An 18785-nucleotide genomic window follows, 5' to 3' on the forward strand; every position below is an offset into this window, starting at 1 on the left:
AGAAACTGGGGAAGGGTTAACTGCAAAGGGTCAGCATTACAAGAACCAGAAAAAGAAGCAAGGGAAGGCCAAAGACAAGAATAAGACTCTTAAGTGCTTCCAGTGCCATAAGGAAGGTCACTTTAAGAGAGATTGTCCAGAAAGGAAGAACAAACAGCACAAAGAGCAAAGAAGTGAAAATGGTGATGCAGCAGTAGTTGAAGAAGAAGGTTATGAGTCAGTTGGAGTCCTAATTGCCTCTGATGTTGATCAGGAAGGTAAGTGGGTGCTTGACTTAGGGTGTTCTTTTCATATGTACCCTTTTAAACATCATTTCTTTGAGTATCAAGAATATGATGGTGGTAGGGTGATGATGGGGAATAATGCAATCTGTAGAGTTATAGGGATTGGGGTTATTAAACTGAAATTACATGATAACTCAATTCTTGAACTCAAACAAGTGAGGCATGTACCTGATTTAAAAAGGAATTTGATCTCACTGGGGATGTTGGATCAGATAGGTTGTGTTGTTAAGGTCCAGCAGGGTATAATGAGTGTTGTAAAGGGGTCATTGGTTCTGTTAAAAGGAATCAAGAAGAATGGTCTCTATGTGTTAGAAGGGACAACTGTGACAAGGATGGTGTCAGTGTCATCTAGCTTTAGTGTTGACAAAACTAGGCTATGGCACTTAAGGCTTGGACATATGAGTCTGAGAGGCCTTAAAGAGTTGTCAAAACAGGGGTTGTTAGGCAGTGATACAATTGGTGAGATGATGTTTTGTGAAGATTGTGTCCTAGGGAAATCTACAAGAACCAGTTTCAAGTCATCAGTTCACACTACTAGAAGCATTCTGGATTACATACACTCAGACTTGTAGGGACCTGCACAAGTAGCATCACTGGGAGGTGCAAGATATTTTTTGTCTATAATTGATGATTTTTCAAGAAGAGTCTGGATTTATGTGCTTAAGAGTAAATAACAGGTGTTTGAAAAATTCAAGAATTGGAAGGTCTTGGTTGAAAAACAGACTGGAAAAACAGTGAAAAAGTTGAGGACTGATAATGGATTGGAGTTTTGCAACCAGGTGTTTGATGAATTTTGTGCAAAGGAAGGTATTGCAAGGCATAAAACTGTAAGAATGACACCTCAGCAGAATGGCTTAGCTGAGAGGATGAATATGACTCTCATGGATAAGGTGAGGTGCATGATGATTCAAGCCAAGCTACCTAAGAATTTGTGGGCTGAGATTCTCAACACAGCTTGCTACCTGGTGAATTTGAGCCCCTCCACTGCCATTGAATTCAAGACACCTTTTGAGCTTTGGTATGGTAAACAAGCCAGTTATAAAGACCTTAAGGTGTTTGATTGTCTGAGTTATGCTCACATAAGCCAAGGAAAACTAGCACCCAGAGCACTGAAATGTGTGTTCATTGGGTATCCAGAGGGAACCAAAGGATATAAGCTTTGGTGTACTGATCTCTCTCCACCCAGGTGCATAGTAAGCAGAGATGTCAAGTTCAATGAAGAAGCAGCAGTGGATAGTATTCAAAGAAACAGTGTGAGAGCTGATTAAGTTCATGAGAAACATTTTGAGGTGGAGTCACCTGGCAACCTGAATCATAATGATGATACAGAATCAGCTGAAAGTGCTGATGATATTGGAAGACGGGAGTCACTTCAAGAAGCTGGATCAACTCAATCACAAGTAATGGATTATCAGTTGACAAGAGATAGACATAAGAGACAAAGCAAAGCACCTAAGAGGTATGGCTATGCTGATCTGATTGCTTTTGCATTACATTCTGCTCATGAGATAAATGCTGAAGAACTACAGAATTTCAAAGAAGCCATTAACTGTCAGTATGCAAAAGAATGGAAGAAATCTATGGATGAAGAAATGACCTCACTGTACAAGAATTGTACCTGGGAACTGGTTAAAAGACCTAAGAATAAGAGGATTGTTGGTTGCAAGTAGATATACATAATCAAAGAGGGTATAACTGCAGCTGAACCAAGGAGGTTTAAGGCTAAGTTAGTTGCAAAGGGGTACACTCAGATGGAGGGTATTGATTTTAAGGAAGTTTTCTCCCCTGTAGTAAGGCATGCTTCCATAAGAGTACTGATGGCTATAACAGCAACACAGAATCTGGAGCTGGAACAGCTTGATGTTAAGACTGCTTTTTTGCATGGAAATCTTCAGGAAGAAATTTTCATGAGTCAACCAGAAGGATATGAAGCTCCTGACAGAAGAGATTATGTATGCTTGCTAAAGAAATCCCTCTATGGCCTGAAGCAATCTCCCAAGCAATGGTACCTCAAATTTGATGAGTTTATAACCACTCATGGATTTCAGAGGTGTAATTATGATTGCTGTGTCTACCTTAAACAGCTAAGTCATGAAAAACATATCTATCTACTGCTATATGTAAATGATATGTTGATTGCTTGTGAAGAAAGGTCTGAAATAGATGCTTTGAAGACATTGCTTGGCACTACATTTGACATGAATGATTTAGGAAGTGTTAAAAGGATATTAGGAGTTGATATAAGAAGGAATAGAAGTGAAGGGCTGGTATTTTTATCTCAAGAGAAATACTTGAAGAAAATACTGGAAACCTTTGATATGGAGGATTCTAAACCTGTACAAGGCCCCTTAGCAGCACACTTCAAACTTTGCAACCTATATTGTCCAAAGTCTGAAGAAGAAAGACTTGAGATGACCAATATTCCATATGCAAAGGCAGTAGGATGCCTTATGTATGCCATGGTGCTGACTAGGCCTGACATCTCACATGCTGTGAGTGTTGTCAGCAGATACATGGCATCTCCAGGCAAAGAACACTGGAAAAGGGGTGAAATGGATACTAAGGTATCTAAAGGGTACTTTGAATGTTGGTCTGGTATATGGAAAGAACTCTGGAACAGAAGAAATGTTGTGGGGCTATGTAGATTCTGACTATGCAGGAGATCTGGACAGAAGAAGATCACTCACATGATACTTGTTTATGTTAAAAGGCTGCCTGATTAATTGGAAGGCAAACTTGCAGCATGTAGTGGCACTTTCCACAACAGAAGCAGAATTTACAGCTGCCACTGAAGCTGCAAAGGAGGCCATTTGGCTCAAGGGCTTAATCACTAAGCTCGGTTTAAAACAAGAGTCTGTACCAATTTTCTGTGACAGCTCCAGTGCACTGCATTTGTGTAAGAATCCAGCTCACCATGAGAAGATCAAACATATTGATATTAAACTTCACTTCATAAGAAATGAAGTCTCCAGGGGAGTTATCAAGATGGTTAAAATACATACTGATGACAACCCCTCTGACATGCTCACTAAGGTGGTTCCTGCAACTAAGTTCAAGAAATGTTTGGACTTAGTTGGTATCTGCAAAACCTGATATGAATCAGTTGGTGAATGTATCAGTTACAGGGTGTTTGATTCAAGGTGGAGTATTGTTGGCTGAAAGGTGAATTCAAACACCTTTGCCAGCAAACGACAGCGTTTCCAGTAGTGTTTAGAAGCTTTAAGTGATCACGTGAGAAGCACATCCAATCCTTGTTCCGAAACGGCAACACATGAGTTCGTTTTGGATATGCTCAACTTAAGTGAAGTCACGGGTTCTTCACGTGATGGTTAACTGAAGCTGAGTTCGTTAAATAACAGACTCATAGTACACGTGTCAAGGAGCTGTGCAATCTGGGTTGTTAGAGCTGTTACAAGACTGGTATATAAGCAACAGTCTTCTGGTGCGGAGATCATCGTGCGAGATAGAGATTGAGGGAAGTCTGAGAGGAAGTGTCTTACTTGTTCTTGTTCTTAGAATCTCTATAACAAACTTCTTGAATCATTCAATAAAGCTGTCTGAGGAATTCACTCGTGGATGTAAGCCATTAATGGCTGAACCACGTTAAAGCTTGTGCTCTGCTTTGTGTGATTGGTTTTCTTGCTGTTTTTTGGTTTCTAAGTTTGTAATCAATCCATTTTGTTACGAGTCTAATTGGGTTTAGTTGATTCTCTTAAGTTGATCTAAGCTGATATTGCATCTTGATTAATCTTGGCTGAGAATCTTGGGAGGATCTGGTTCTTCATCAAAGCAAAGCTAACGAACCAGATTCAACAGCTAAGATTTAGCTTCAACTCCACTTCTATTTTGTTTAGTATAGTATTTTTTTAAAAAAAATTTTTTTTTATCTATTCCCCTTTCTTGTTCACTGGATAATCAATCAAGGAGGTTAGATACTTTTTTTTTCTTTTTTTCTTTTTAATTGTATTTTTAGTCAATGGAGAATGAGAAAGATGGAACTATATTCATGTATGTAAAATAGAGTTAAATTAATTGCGGACGATCACAATAGAACTTGTCTTCAGTGGTATTTTTCTGTTTCAAGTGTCATTGTCGTTGCAGGCTACCAATAACAATAATGCATTCAATGACATAAATTCTTAAAAGAATTACGAATTAATTGTTAACGTTTTCTTCTTTGCTCAGGTTTATAAGTTTGTGATATGAGAAGCGAGAAAGGAGCGGCAGTTTGATCGCGTCGGTTAAGTTTCAGACGCTTATTTAGTCAAGAAACGATGCGTTTTGATTTTAATGAGAAAAGTCTAAAATAAATTAAATCCTAACCTTAAACATGCATCATGATCTAATAAAAAAATTTAAGAAAAATTAAATTAAGAGAGGATTTAAATCGTCTACATCTAATATTGATGCTGTAATATAAGGGATGACAAGTGATCTTATATAAAACTTAAAAAGAAATTAAATTAAGAGAGGATTTAAAATTCCAAATTCGTTTACATCGATTAAAAATAAAACACCCCTTAGATTACTGTAATGTAAGGAATGAGCCTACACCAAACAAAACTGCAAATTGCTACTGTAAATTATAAAAAACTCAAGAACGCCATTCACATATTTTAATTATTTATGATGTTACGAATTTAAATATTTAAGTTTTATTCTAAGTCTTAATATAAATTCAACATCAGTTATGAGTGAATTAAACATTTAGATATTGAAATATCCTGTATAGCTTTTCAATTATTCAATTTAGTATTTATTCACACTCGCATTCACACAAGAGGATAAGGAACCCTCCCTTTCCCTTCCCCTTCCGCTTTAATTACTACCCCAAATAAAACCTCCCCACTGTCCGACAACTAGCTATGCAAAAAATATCCTTTTATATTTATGTGTATATATACAGACGCGCGCGCGCGCCCCCATTCACTCTCCAATCTCTTTGTCTCATCCGATGATGGATTCTAACTCGACAACGTTAACAGCACCAAGTGGTCTCGATCAGATTCAGAATCCCAGCGCCAGCAGCTACGTTCTTAATGGAAAGATCATGTTTTGTTCTGTGATTCTTCTCTTTGTTGTTGTTTTCATCTTAGTCTGCTTTCACAGTTATGCCAGTTGGCTCCGTTACCGCCACCGCCACCGTTACCGTTACCGTCACCGTCACCGTCACCGCCGTGCCCATCGGCTCTTCTTTCTCTCTAGCGGTGCTAATACCATGAACACAGCTCCTCCTCACGCTCATCAAGCTTTGGACCTCTCTATTCTCAAAAGGATACCCGCTTTTGTCTACTCACCAAACATAGAAGACCCCAAGGAGCCGCTAGACTGCGCCGTTTGCTTGTCGGAATTTGAAGACAACGAAAATGGCCGTGTCTTGCCCAAGTGTAGACATGTATTCCATGTTGATTGCATCGACATGTGGTTTCAATCTCACTCTAATTGTCCACTCTGTAGAGCCCCGGTTCAACTTGACATCACTCTGGTCCATCCACTGGTCCAAGTCGAAGAGGTTGTCTCCGTTATCGAACCTACTGAGAGGGACTTAGGTGTTGTTCATCAGATGGGTTGCTCGTCTTCTTCTTCTTCATCATCTTCTTTGCCGCAATTGGAGAGTGTGTCGGTGGAGATACCTCGAGCTCGAGAGAACTTCAGAGGTTTGGATGATATGGGTTTGAGTTTAACTAATGAACGCAACGGGTTCAAGTCTCCGGGTAATCGGGTTCTAACTTTGAAGAGGATTTGGAGCATATGACTGCTTTGCTGTTCAACTGACGAGAAAAGATAAAATTGAATCACCACAAGAGGACGGACCATTCTGTCTGTTGCCAACATGTGGTGGATATTTTGCAGAAGTGGCAAATTAATGCAACACCTATGTACAAATAATGTATAGCACAGATAAGTACTAAATACAGTTTTGATATCGTGCTACTGAAATCAATTTTGTTTTTACCTCGTTAAAATTGTGTCAGAGGCACTAACAACCAATGATTCGAGCGACACAAATTATTATTGTTGGGATGCATCAAAGGAATTAAATATTAATTTTTTAGGGTGAAAACTAAACCATGATTAATAACTATTTATTGATGTATTAATATTTAATTTGACCGAACATTCATGTTTTGATTCTACTAATGTTAAGTCAATCATACAACAAGTGAATAATATTATAATATATGTATATTTCTTTCTTTTATTTTTCTTAATACATAAAGGATCTAGTTAAAAGTAGGCAACAACCAAGCATGGGTGCGTAGACCCGGAAACATCATGCAACATCCATCATTCGGTTTCGGTTACAGGAATTGGAAAAACATTGATCCCAAGAGGTAAAATGATAGCTTGGTTGACGAGGTAGTTTTTTTTTTTTTTTGGAATACTGTCATACAGGACTGTTACTGATATTACATCAGGTATTATAATTAATATTTACAAACAGATTGTACAATTGAGACTTTCTTCGTGGCATGTACTCCTTTGAAGCGTTGCTCAGATTCTTTTAAACTCTCTCAAATATTCGAGGGTTGTCCACTCCACTCACATTTCGTGAAGGATAGACGGGCTCCACTCAATTATTTTGATAATTGAGGGAGGATTGTAAATAACCCTCATAAATAGTTTTATGGAGGATCAAACCATTGCACTCAACATTGTAAGTGTAAGGGTTCTCCCACTGGACCAAAGACCCATTAGTGGTTGACGAGGTAGTTAGCTGTGAAATTGATTTCCCGATAGCTATATGATAGAGATACCTACCAATTTCTCTTGAGGAGTCTTTTAATTCCCCGAATAAGAGGGGAATAAGCATTAGGATGACTGTTATTTGTGGTTAGGATATAAGTGATGCACCGACTATCCACTTCAATTTGAAGCTATCGAATCCCAATATTCCACGCAAGTTGCAAACCTCGAAATAAGCCCCAAAGCTCCACTTCAGTAATAGTGCAATGGTCAATATTCGTACCAAAACCGCGAACCCATTCTCTGTAGTAATTTCTAATGAAACCACCTGCCCTTGCATGGCCTGAAATTTGTCTACACCATCTGTATTTAATTTAAAGAAAGGCCAAGCTAGGGGCATCCATTCGAACCATATGGTGATCCTTTCATGGCCTGTTCTAATGCGATTCTCCATTGAAGATTTAAATTTAAAAGACCACCATGTAAACGGTGGCTACATTAAATACAATTATAAATATAATACATGTATCAATTAATATGTATTTTAAAATTCCTCTTAATCTGAACACGTCCCCCTACTAGCTTGAACACATTACCCTTAACTGCAGAATAAAACAAGCAAAACAATTAATTTCCGTTTAATAGGAGGGACCCGTATACATCAATGGATGGCCGAACAAATTTTTCTTGCTTCAATGATGATTCTTAAATCGCGCTCCAACAGACTGTAGTTCACAGAATATTACCGGCTATATATATGTTTATTGTCTCAACAAATTAACCAACAACGAATTCTCTTATTTAATTTGTTCTCCTTTAAATTAAACTGGAAGCATCACAAATTAATATTTCTTCAATCAAGAAAATGAAGTCTACAACAAGTTTTATATTTCTCATTGGCCTTCAGCTTTGTGCAATTAGTGGCACCAGTAATTTGATAGAAAGAGTTTGCCAAAGTTCGGAAGACAAGAATCTATGTTACAGCACTTATAACAATGCCCAAAAAGCCGATCTAAATGGCCTTGCAATGATCGGGCTCAATCAGGCATCTGGAAATGCAACAGCTATATTGAAGTACGTCCAAGAAAGGATGGGTCAGCCAAATTTGGAACCTCTAGTGCAGCAGGGGCTGATAGATTGCGCGAACTTGTATCAAGACGCTGTTGATCAGGTTGATGATTCGATTGCTGCTCTGGAAGCAGATGCATTCAAAGATGTTCGTGCTTGGGTTGAAGCTGCCCTTTCTGATGCAGTAGCATGCCAAGAAGCTTTCACACAACATCCAAATGTTGATGCCAAGCTCACTTGGAACAATGGAATCTTTATCAGACTATGCAAAAATGTTTTGGCTGCCAACAAGCAATTGGCTGGAATGCCGCGGTGATCTTATTTTGTATCTCATGATTTTTTTTTTTTTTTGGTCAATTATATGCCTTAAGTCTTTGTAATCTTCCAAACTTTAATTATCATAATGTTCATCAAAGCTGAACATCATTATCGCTTAATTATTATAAATTTGATTAAGAGTATACAATTAACATAACAAGACAAAAGCCCCCCCACTACAACAAAAGACAAACATGGGTTGAAGCTGCCCTTTCTGATGCAGTAGCATGCCAAGAAGCTTTCACACAACATCCAAATGTTGATGCCAAGCTCACTTGGAACAATGGAATCTTTATCAGACTATGCAAAAATGTTTTGGCTGCCAACAAGCAATTGGCTGGAATGCCGCGGTGATCTTATTTTGTATCTCATGATTTTATTTTATTTTTTGTCAATTATATGCCTTAAGTCTTTGTAATCTTCCAAACTTTAATTATCATAATGTTCATCAAGCTGAACATCATTATCGCTTAATTATTATAAATTTGATTAAGAGTATACAATTAACATAACAAGACAAAAGCCCCCAACCCCAACTACAAAAAAAGACAAACATGTGGTTGACTGACTATGGGTAAGTTTGGAAATGTAGTGGTCTTTAAAAATAATTATTGTATAATCAGTTGTAAAAATAATCAGTTAAACGTTTCGTAAAATTTACAAATTCTCAAAAGTGCTGTGAAATTTAAAAGCTATAATATGTGCTTGTTTAATCTTTTTGTTAAATTGCTATACGAATATAAATAACTGAATTTGACATAATATTAAATAAAATTTATTTACATATTTATAAACGTGTATATAAAATATATATATATATAACAATTGATAACTAAAATAAATATTTTATTTTCTTAATTTTATATCTTTATGTTGTTATCTCATTAGAATTGGTAATATTAATAATAATCTCTTGAAAATTAATTATTTAATTTCTTAATTAATAAGGATAATTTTGTATATATATATGAAATTGTAGTAAGTACAAAACTGATTTACAAAATCAGACTTTGAAAAGTTATTTTTTTGCTACTTTTTAAAATCTAAAAGATGGGATGATTTTACCAAAAGTAATCTTTTAAAAAATTTACCAAACACCAAAATTAATTTTTAACTTTTCAAAATCAATTTTAAACTTCTTCAAAACAATTTCAAACGACCTTATATGCCGAATTTCCTAATCCAAATTTTAGGTGTCATAACTTGTGGGCGGATTTTTTAGGAAAAAAATCCTGTGTGAGGAGGACATTGATTTAGAAGAAAACGGTACAAAAATTTGAAACTCTTCTGCGTAACATTCATTAATTTACCAGATAATGTTTTATTGCGAATTGCGAAACTATGATTAATTAACTTAGATAAGTAATCTAGCCTTTTTTATTTTTTATTTTTTTGTAAATAATTTATGATCCCGTTTCTATCTAAAAATTCTCATCATAATCGCATGATTAAAAGATTATACTTTATGGATATTCTTAGGAAAAAAATGATTAGTCATTCGCTAAAGCATGTTGTTTTCTTAATTATAAACAAGCTGAATTCATTTAATTATATCTATTTTCTTAACAGTGATGTGTATGTTGCAATAAAAAAATATGGTAATTGTTTTAAATAAAGTTTATTATAGCTTATTCTAGATTTTTATCCTCATCCTATAGAATTAGCAGGGAAATAGAGTCTCAGTACATGAACATGTGCTTGATAATTTTTGCAGTTTTTGTTTGTTCAAAGTGTACCTTTATATATAACTCCTAAATTTTCTTTTATTATATATATATATATATATATATATTTCTGTCTAGAATGTTTGTGGCATGTTTTGTACGTTGAAATTAACATCATTTGGTGAAAAAGAATTAAAATTATAAACGTCAACTAAAAAAAATTAAAAAAATGCGCGTCAGTTGCTCAAATTAACAAATTTAATAAATAAATCCAATTAAAGTGAAATACCACCGAGTTGCACATTTGGGTAGCTTGGGTAAAACATGCATGATCAAACACAAACAGTTTAAGAAAGTGGAAAAAGGGAAAAAAAAGTAACAAATACACCCGCATCAAGTAATCATCAGCTTATTAAGCCACCAGTATAAGGCACCCCTGTTCGTGGTAGCCATTGATCTCCCAACAGGAAATTAGACACGGTGAAATTAGCGGCATCAGTTGCATTAATCGCATGGTAACCAGGCCACGTAACTCGATTGGCGGTGTTAGATCCAGGTCCCCTGTTATCGTACTCAGCATAATATAATGTACTCAGCGCGAAATCTCCAGTCCAAATCTGCCAGCCTGCAGGATTTATCAAACCATCCAGGAAAGATTGCATAACAACAGTCCTCGAGTACTCTTTCCATGGCCTCCCAAGATATGTTGGTAATGTTCGATTGCTCGATGCGAGTTCATCAGCAGCTCTAAAAGTGCAATTATGAATGGATATGCCGGTGTTTTGGTTAGGGTCTGTTCGACCTTGTGCAGTGATGACATTATATTGTCCAATCATTGGTAGCCGTGCATGGATATTACAATTTTGGAGAACAACAGCGGCGTTTCCAAGTATGAAATCAATTGTACCATAGATATCGCATTCTCTGTAGAATTGCCTTAGAGAATGTGTATATAATGTATCTTGGTACCCTTCGAAGCTGCAGCTATAAAATGTAGACAAATCCCCCCCACTGCGTAGTGCCACAGCCTGGAACTTGCTTGGACCGGCTGTATTTCGAAAAGTAATGTCCACCGCGACAAAATTTGGTGCCACCACAGCTGCGCATGTAATATTTATGCATTTTGCAAATAGTGAATGAACTCATTAGAATACGTATCCAATATAAGTTTACACTGGGGACAGTAGTAGAACACACACACGCACGCACACATGTAAAATTAATTAATTAATTACCAAAGGTAGCAGAATTGAACGTAGTCCATCCATCTACAGCGCTTCTGTTGCCAGTGATTATTGTCTGATTGATGCCGTCTCCTATCATCATTAGATTTATCTTGTTCTTAGCAATGGATACGTATTCTTGATAGACCCCGTCCTTGATATATATCAAGAAGTATCCATTGCTAACATCAGTATCGTTTGGAGCTGCATTAATAGCATCATTGATGGTGGAGAACATTCCCCTCCCGTCCTGACTCACCGTCACTATTTTGCTCACCAACACTCCACGTCCATCACCACTGTTGAGTTTTCTTTTGCATACTTTCTCGTAAATTGCCCGATTTTCATCAGACATTATCAATGGCAAGCGTCCGTCTTTGCCGAACAGACGTTGCGTTCCTGTAGGCATCTGCCATATGGTTCCTTTCCTCTTCTGACCAACCCAACCCTTTTTGAAAAGAGCAAGCAAGACGCTGCTGAGTTTTGTGTCGTCTAAGAGAGGAACAGAGAGGCCATTCGCTGTGCTCCAGGCCGAGACAGCGGCTTGAAGGCCATCTAAACAGGTTTGTTGGTTTGTTAAGATCGCACTAAGCCGAGTTTGCACGTCATCCGCTTGCTTGGCAGGCAGAATTTGACTAGTGTTGTTCACAGTTTGGAAGGACCTTGAAAAATAGTCCATGTTAAGATCAGCTAGTAAATAGCAGTCTTCCAGAGCACGTATAGCAGCGGTCGATAAAGTGGACGGCCGTTTAAGATAATTGTCAATCAAGTCCAAGAATTTTCGAGATTGCGAAAAAGCCTTGCGGAAGGAGAATCGGCCATAGGTGTAGATATCAGTGGTTTGCTTAGCATTAGCAAGCATAGATTTGCAATAGGATTGATTTGGGGTGTACTTGCAAATAGTTTCTGGTGTGACGCGACTTTTTCGAGCAAAATTTGCCGCACAAGTTGGATTGGAAAAGAAAGGAATGGAAATGAGAATAGGCAATGTTATTAGGAGGAGGAGATTTGAACCCATTTGTTTTAGATTAAGGGTTGAAAGAGAAGAGACAAGAGTTTGAATGATTTGTGCCAGTAATGGGGTGTATTTACAGGAGGTGAATGGTAGCTTCGCTTCATATTATGATGCATTTCTTTAATTTGTGTCAGAAGGAGAAATATGGAAGTCAACTAATTGTAAGGCTTTATCAAAGAACGCGTTCGTTTTGAGATTGATATTCTTATGCATCATGCATGCAACCAAATTTGGAATAAAAGCATTAATCTATTTATCTGTCTACTGATAGAACGTGGTATGAACATTTCTTGATTTGGCAATCTTCCTTTGCCTTCCCCAATTAGATTTTCAACTGTGTCATAAGTCATAACATGCAAGCTTCCAATCATTCTCCAACTTGAGTTTGGTTTATGAAAATTTTTATCCAATCTCTTTGTTTATTATTATTATTTCTCACGTAACCAACATTCAAATCTTTGAACCTTAAGGAACAGAATAGGAAATACAACATTAATGATATTGGTTAAAAAAAAAAATGATGACCATTGATATGTTGTCAAGACTCGAGTTATGTTAAAGTATGTCATAAGATTACAATGTTAAGATCTGCGACATTAAAGTTTATGAATAATTCAGAAACATTACTCTACATTACTCTTTCTGGATGCAAGCGAATAGACATTTTTCCAAGGTCAACCTGTACCGAATCCATAGTTGTATGGTACGTTTGTTCTTGTGTGCTTGTTGATCAAGGTTCGGTTGGGAAGTGAGTTTTTATATGTGCCTGGAATAAATCCTTTATACTGGTCACACTCAACGCACCCAATAGACGTGGCACGCACCAACGAACCTCTCACTTATGATAGATTACATTAATAGCAATAATAATAAAAGTCAATGTAATGCTCGGTGATTGGATAATATAGAATTTACTCTGTTTCAGTTAAGAATGTCAAGCAAAAATTGGCAGAGCCATAGTTGATCGGCGACAATGACCGAACCGTAGTCGGGAGTATTTTACAGAATTTGATATTATAGATAAAAATGAGCAAATGTTTGAAATATTCACTAATTACTTCGATTTTTGTTTGAAATTTTCTTGCTTTAATTTATCTTTTTCCAACAAAAACATAAAAGGAGAGAATCGGGTTTTATTTATTTTTTCAACCATCTGCGTTAATTACCGCCTATTCCTCTCGACTCTCGAGTCTCTTCCAGCCATCCAGGCCGCATGGCATACGCTTGATGCTGATGCATGCTTTGAGTTTGAGATGCCGATGGCGCTAGCTGACCAGCACCGCCCACATCATGAGAATTTCACAACTTTTTTTTTTAAACAAATAAAGAATATTATGAATTAAGAGAGGATTTTATGCGAAATTAGCTAACTTCTACTACCTTGGCTTACTATTACTACGACTCTGTTGGTGAAGCTAATTAGTTGCAAACGTTCTACAAAATAAATATATAAGTAGATTTTAGATTTTTCTATCCATCCAACAATTGTAACATTATTAGAAAAATAGTCCATATTGGTGTGAAAACTCCACCCAAAAGGTGATGCTGCCGTCACTTTGCCATTTGGAGATGATTTCGTCAATCTCATCGGCTACTGAAGACAAGAAATTAGATGACAATTCAGCTAGAAGAGCCGTCATTATATGGTAGTGTTCCAACGTCGCTACTTCGTTTTGGTGGTTTTTGCACCACCAAACACATCAATGTTGACGAAATTAGTTTGGTTATGTATATCATCAAAATTTGAATTCGCTGGTACCAAATTTGCCTTTGAATTCATTGATAGACGCCATTGAAGGCACCATCATTGTTGTCAAAACTGTGAATGCCAATGTTTTATTTTAGACCAATGCTAGCCATCACATCTAAGTCCGAATTTGAGTCCTAATTGATGTGGCATTCATCCATTAGATGGTGATTAACTAATTTTACAAGTTATTAAATCCATCATTTAATACAACATATTTCCTAATAATCTTCACTTTGACGAGTTTTTAAATTATGTCACAAAACATGATCCACGTGTATCCACACAATTGTGTCGTCTCCACCTTCTTTACTCTACCTAAAACTACACTCACATAGTGTTTGTTAGAATCACTTTATGATGGGTAAAAGGAGGCACACCACGGACTGACTTTATCAGTATTTCCATCTAATGATTTAGAACTACTAGCCAAACTTGCTCTATTCCGACAATATTCGTTAAGGTGCCCAGATTGTCTACACACTTCCATGGGTTTCCACCAATAGGATCATGGTTTATATCACCTTGCTTTTCTTGTGTAGCTAGATTGAATCAATATATCCTTGACTTGAACTTACCATAAGTCAAAATTAATTCTTCCATCAAAATTTTCAACTTCAATCCTCACAAGATTTGAAAATTTATACGCATATATTATTGCTTTACATAACAACCTTTAGTTCTAATACCACTTAATAGAAAATTTTAATCCCACTCAAGATCGTGCAAGCAAAAATATCAAACAAATAATAAATGAAAAAGAGATGGAGAATATAGTCAATCACGTAATATAAGAATTTACATGGAAAATTCGTATATAAAAAAAAACAAGGCCGCCAAGGACAACGAGAGAAAAATTTACTATGTAAAAAATTATGACAATCATTTTAGTATTTTTTTTCCCACACTCAAAACCCTAATAACATCTAATCTCTTAATAGACCTATCATTTCTCTCACACTAAATATTGTCTACTTGCAAAGAACTTAATATTTTTTTCTCACACTCAAAACCCTAATAACACCTAATCTCTTAATAGACCTATCATTTCTCTTACACTAAATATTGTCCACTTGTAAAGAACTGATTGATGTGTTATACCAACAAGACGCGAAATTAGTTATTCCTTAAATAGAAATCCTACTAAATAAGAAAATATTATAGGAAATCCTAATTGAAAAATAAGACATATTTATTAACAAAATAGTTGTGAAAGAAAGAAAAGAAATTAAAGAAAGAAAATTTAATTTCTTATTGCGAGTTTTCTCTCTAAACATGTGCCATGTTTTGTTCAGGACTACAGGATCAGTGCGTGTGATATAGTTTATACAAAATAATACTATTTGGTAAAAAAGAATTGATACTGGACGCCATCAATTAGGATAATAATAAAAGTTAGAAAAATAACAATCATTTGCTGGAATTAACGAATAAATAAATCCATTTGAAGTGAATACCAGGCTGAACATTTGGGTAGATTGGGTACAACATGCATCATCAAAACAATTGAAAAAGGGGGCAAAAAAAAAAAAGCATCACGTGATAATTAGCTTATTAGGCCCCCTGTGTAAGGCACCCCGGTTTGTGGTAGCCATACATCACCCAGCAGAAAATTAGAGACAGTGAAATTAGCGGCATCGGTTGCATTAATCACATGGTAACCAGGCCACGTAACTCGATTGGCACTGTTAGATCCAGGTCCCCTGTTGTCGTACTCAGCATAATATAATGTACTCAGCGCGAAATCTCCAGTCCAAATCTGCCAGCCTGAAGGATTTATCAAACTATCCATGAAAGACTGCATAATAACAGTCCTCGAGTACTCTTTCCATGGCCTTCCTAGGTATGTCTGTACGGTTTGATTGCTTAAAGCAAGTTCATCGGCAGCTCTAAAAGTGCAATTATGAATGGATATGCCAGTGTTTTGGTTAGGGTCTGTCCGACCCTGTGCGGTGATAACATTATATTGTCCACTCATAGGTAGCCGCAGATAGATATTGCAGTTTTGGAGAACAACGGCAGCGTTTCCGAATATGAAATCGATTGTACCATAGATATCGCATTCTCTGTAGAATTGCCTTTGAGAGTGTGTATATAAACTATCTTGGTACCCTTCAAAGCTGCAGCTATAAAATGTAGACAAATCTGCCCCGCTGCGGAGAGCGACAGCCTGGTGCTTGCTTGGCCCAGCTGTGTTCCGGAAACTTATGTCCACGGCAACAAAATTTGGTGCCATAACAGCTGCAATTATCATAATGTACATATATATTCATTAAGTAGAATAGTAATAAGTTGATCATTAATATTTGCGGCAGTACTAGAACACACACATATATATAGAAGCTAGCTTTACGCCATATATATATATATATAGATAGATATAGATATAGATATAGATACAGATATAGATATAGATAGATAGATAGATAGCTTAATTACCAAAAGTAGCAGAATTGAAAGTAGTCCATCCATCAACAAAGTTTCTGTCACCGGTGATTATTGTCTTACCAATGCCGTCTCCAATCATCATCAAAATTTTCTTGTTCTTAGCAATGGAGATGTATTCTTGATAGACACCCTCCTTGATATAAATCAAGAAGTATCCATCGGTAACATCTGTATTGTTTGGAGCTGCCGTAATAGCATCATTGATGGTCGAGAACTTTGCTTTCCCATCCTGACTCACCGTCACTATTTTGGTCACCAAGACTCCTCCGTCGTCACTTTTGAGTTTTCTTCCGCTTAAAGACTCGTAAATTGCACGATTTTCGTCGGACATTATCAATGGCAAATGTCCATGTCTATCTTTGCCGAACAGACGCTGCGTCCTTGTGGGATGCCTTGTGATGGTTACTTTCTTCTTCCTACCAACCCAACCTTTTCTGACAAGAGCAAGCAAGACGCTGCTAAGTTTTGTATCCTCAAAGAGAGGGACAGAGACACCATTCTTTATGCTCTCAGCTGAATTAGCAGCGGCTTGCAGCCCATCTAAACAAGTTTGCTGGTTTGTTAACACAGCACTAAGCCGAGTTTGCACGTCATCAGCTTGCATGGCAGGTAGAATTTCTCTAGTAGTATTGAGAGTTTGAAAGCAGCTTGAAAGATAGTCCACGTTGAGATCAGTTAGTGAATTGCAATCTTCCAGAGCCCGAATAGCGGCGGTTGATAATGTGGACCGCCGTTTAAGATATGTGTCAATTAAGTGCAGGAATTTACGAGATTGCGAAAAGGCTTTGCGGATGGAGAAGCGACCATAGGTGTAGACATCTGCGGTTGGGTTAGCATTAGCGAGCATAGATTTGCAATAAGAACGATTTTTGGAGTGTACTTGCAAATGGTTTCTGGTGTGAAGCGAGTTGTTGGAGCATTATCTAACCTTAGTGCACAAGATGGATAGGCAAAGAAAGGAAGGGCAAGGAGAATTGGAAATGCTCTGATCAGAAAGAAGAGTTTGGAAGCCATAATCTTTTTAGACCATGAAACAGATTGAACTACGCTGGAATGATTTGTATTAGGATTTAGGTGAATTTATAGGAGGGACAGGGAGCTTTTACAAATATGGAAGTCAGCTTATGAGACTATCAAGCACGCAGTCTCAACATAATATCCTAATGTATGCAACCAAATTTGGAATTAAAATGTTTGTTAAATTTATCTACTTATACAACGTGCCTGCTGTATTCATTCTTTGACAATCTTTGCGTTGTATATTAATGTCTGAACATATCTTTCTTGTGGGACGACAATGTGTGAGTAAGGATGGGTGAGTAAATTAAGATTTGTTTGGTAATGAGATTTGACAGTTATAACTTAAAAGTTTTGCAATTAAAGTATTTAATAAACACTAGATATAATGGCTTAGAAGATAAATTGAGTTAATCTCACACTTGTATGATAAAAAATTTATAATATCTTTATATTTTTCCTCAAAATTATTATTTAAAAGTCATGTCTCTACATGACCTTTAATTTATTTCATAATTTCATTTTTTTTCCCACAGCATCTCATCAAACATGGTCTAAGTTCCTTGTGGGCGTACCCACCAAGATTATCTGCAGTGACATACACATTACTAATTTTCAGCCAGCTTAAGCAATTAGGTTTGAACTAAATTGAAATTGAAATAAAATACCGAAAATTTAATCCAACATCTTTCTGATTATTATGTTGGAATATCTCATTTACATGCAGAATAAATTTCTAGAAGTTATAACATATAATTGTTGATTAGTTTGGCAGGTAAAATCTCTAAAATTATACAAGATGTCTGGCATTTGAACTTACTCAAATATGGAGATGAGATATAATTTCTAGTCATATGCTCACAAAATTAATAATCGCCAATAATCAATTAAAATCCTAAGAGCATAGATGTGTGTGATATTAATTAAAAGTTTATAGTCGGTAGGGGACAAAATTTTAATGGGTTCTGATGTGCCAATACTATTTAAAAAAGAAAGGGTGCAAATGTCAATGCGATAAACGTAACATATGGAATGTACTAGACTGTTTACTAAATAGAAGAAACTTATTGCCAGAAAACCAAATAACTTTAAGGCAATTATTTTAAAACAATGTTATATGATTTTTGGCTAAACCCACTTTGATTAAACTATATCACTAGATCTCGTCTACTCTTGTGACTTCTTACTTATCATCACACTATCAACTTGTACAAAGCATTAGAGAACGCAATACAAGAAATACGTATGCCTTACAACAACTACAATATTGTCTCAAGCGCTGAAACACTTCTAATACCAAGCTTTTGGCTTCTA

At 36.4% G+C, this 18785-nt stretch overlaps 3 protein-coding genes and 1 pseudogene across 3 annotated transcripts; 2 read left to right on the plus strand and 2 right to left on the minus strand.

Annotated features, from left to right (window-relative positions):
- Positions 1-5085: 5085 nt before the first annotated feature.
- LOC18050251 (RING-H2 finger protein ATL64) lies at positions 5086-6336 on the plus strand. The gene has a single exon (XM_006444326.2). The coding sequence runs from the start codon at positions 5239-5241 to the stop codon at positions 6037-6039; it is 801 nt and encodes a 266-aa protein (XP_006444389.1). The 5' UTR covers positions 5086-5238; the 3' UTR covers positions 6040-6336.
- A 1662-nt stretch (positions 6337-7998) lies between these two features.
- Positions 7999-8355, plus strand: LOC18050252 (putative invertase inhibitor). The gene has a single exon (XM_006444327.2). It carries the CDS (start codon positions 7999-8001, stop codon positions 8353-8355), a length of 357 nt encoding a protein of 118 aa, XP_006444390.2.
- Positions 8356-10425: 2070 nt separating this feature from the next.
- On the minus strand, positions 10426-12262 carry LOC18050253 (probable pectinesterase/pectinesterase inhibitor 20). The gene is made up of 2 exons (XM_006444328.1): positions 11257-12262; positions 10426-11120 (listed from the first exon to the last, which is right to left on the minus strand). The coding sequence occupies exons 1-2, from the start codon at positions 12260-12262 to the stop codon at positions 10426-10428; spliced, it is 1701 nt and encodes a 566-aa protein (XP_006444391.1).
- A 3290-nt stretch (positions 12263-15552) lies between these two features.
- On the minus strand, positions 15553-17468 carry LOC18050254 (annotated as a pseudogene).
- Positions 17469-18785: the final 1317 nt, after the last annotated feature.

The sequence above is a fragment of the Citrus clementina genome, unplaced genomic scaffold (assembly GCF_000493195.1).
Source record: "Citrus clementina cultivar Clemenules unplaced genomic scaffold, Citrus_clementina_v1.0 scaffold_3, whole genome shotgun sequence".
Classification (NCBI taxonomy): Eukaryota; Viridiplantae; Streptophyta; class Magnoliopsida; order Sapindales; family Rutaceae; genus Citrus; species Citrus x clementina.

Coding starts and splice junctions, on each gene's coding strand:
- LOC18050251 (XM_006444326.2), top strand. CDS start 5,239: ATGATGGATTCTAACTCGACAACGTTAACAGCACCAAGTGGTCTCGAT.
- LOC18050252 (XM_006444327.2), top strand. CDS start 7,999: ATGATCGGGCTCAATCAGGCATCTGGAAATGCAACAGCTATATTGAAG.
- LOC18050253 (XM_006444328.1), bottom strand. CDS start 12,262: ATGGGTTCAAATCTCCTCCTCCTAATAACATTGCCTATTCTCATTTCC. Junction 11,121..11,256: donor GTTCAATTCTGCTACCTTTG/GTAATTAATTAA, acceptor TTACATGCGCAG/CTGTGGTGGCACCAAATTTT.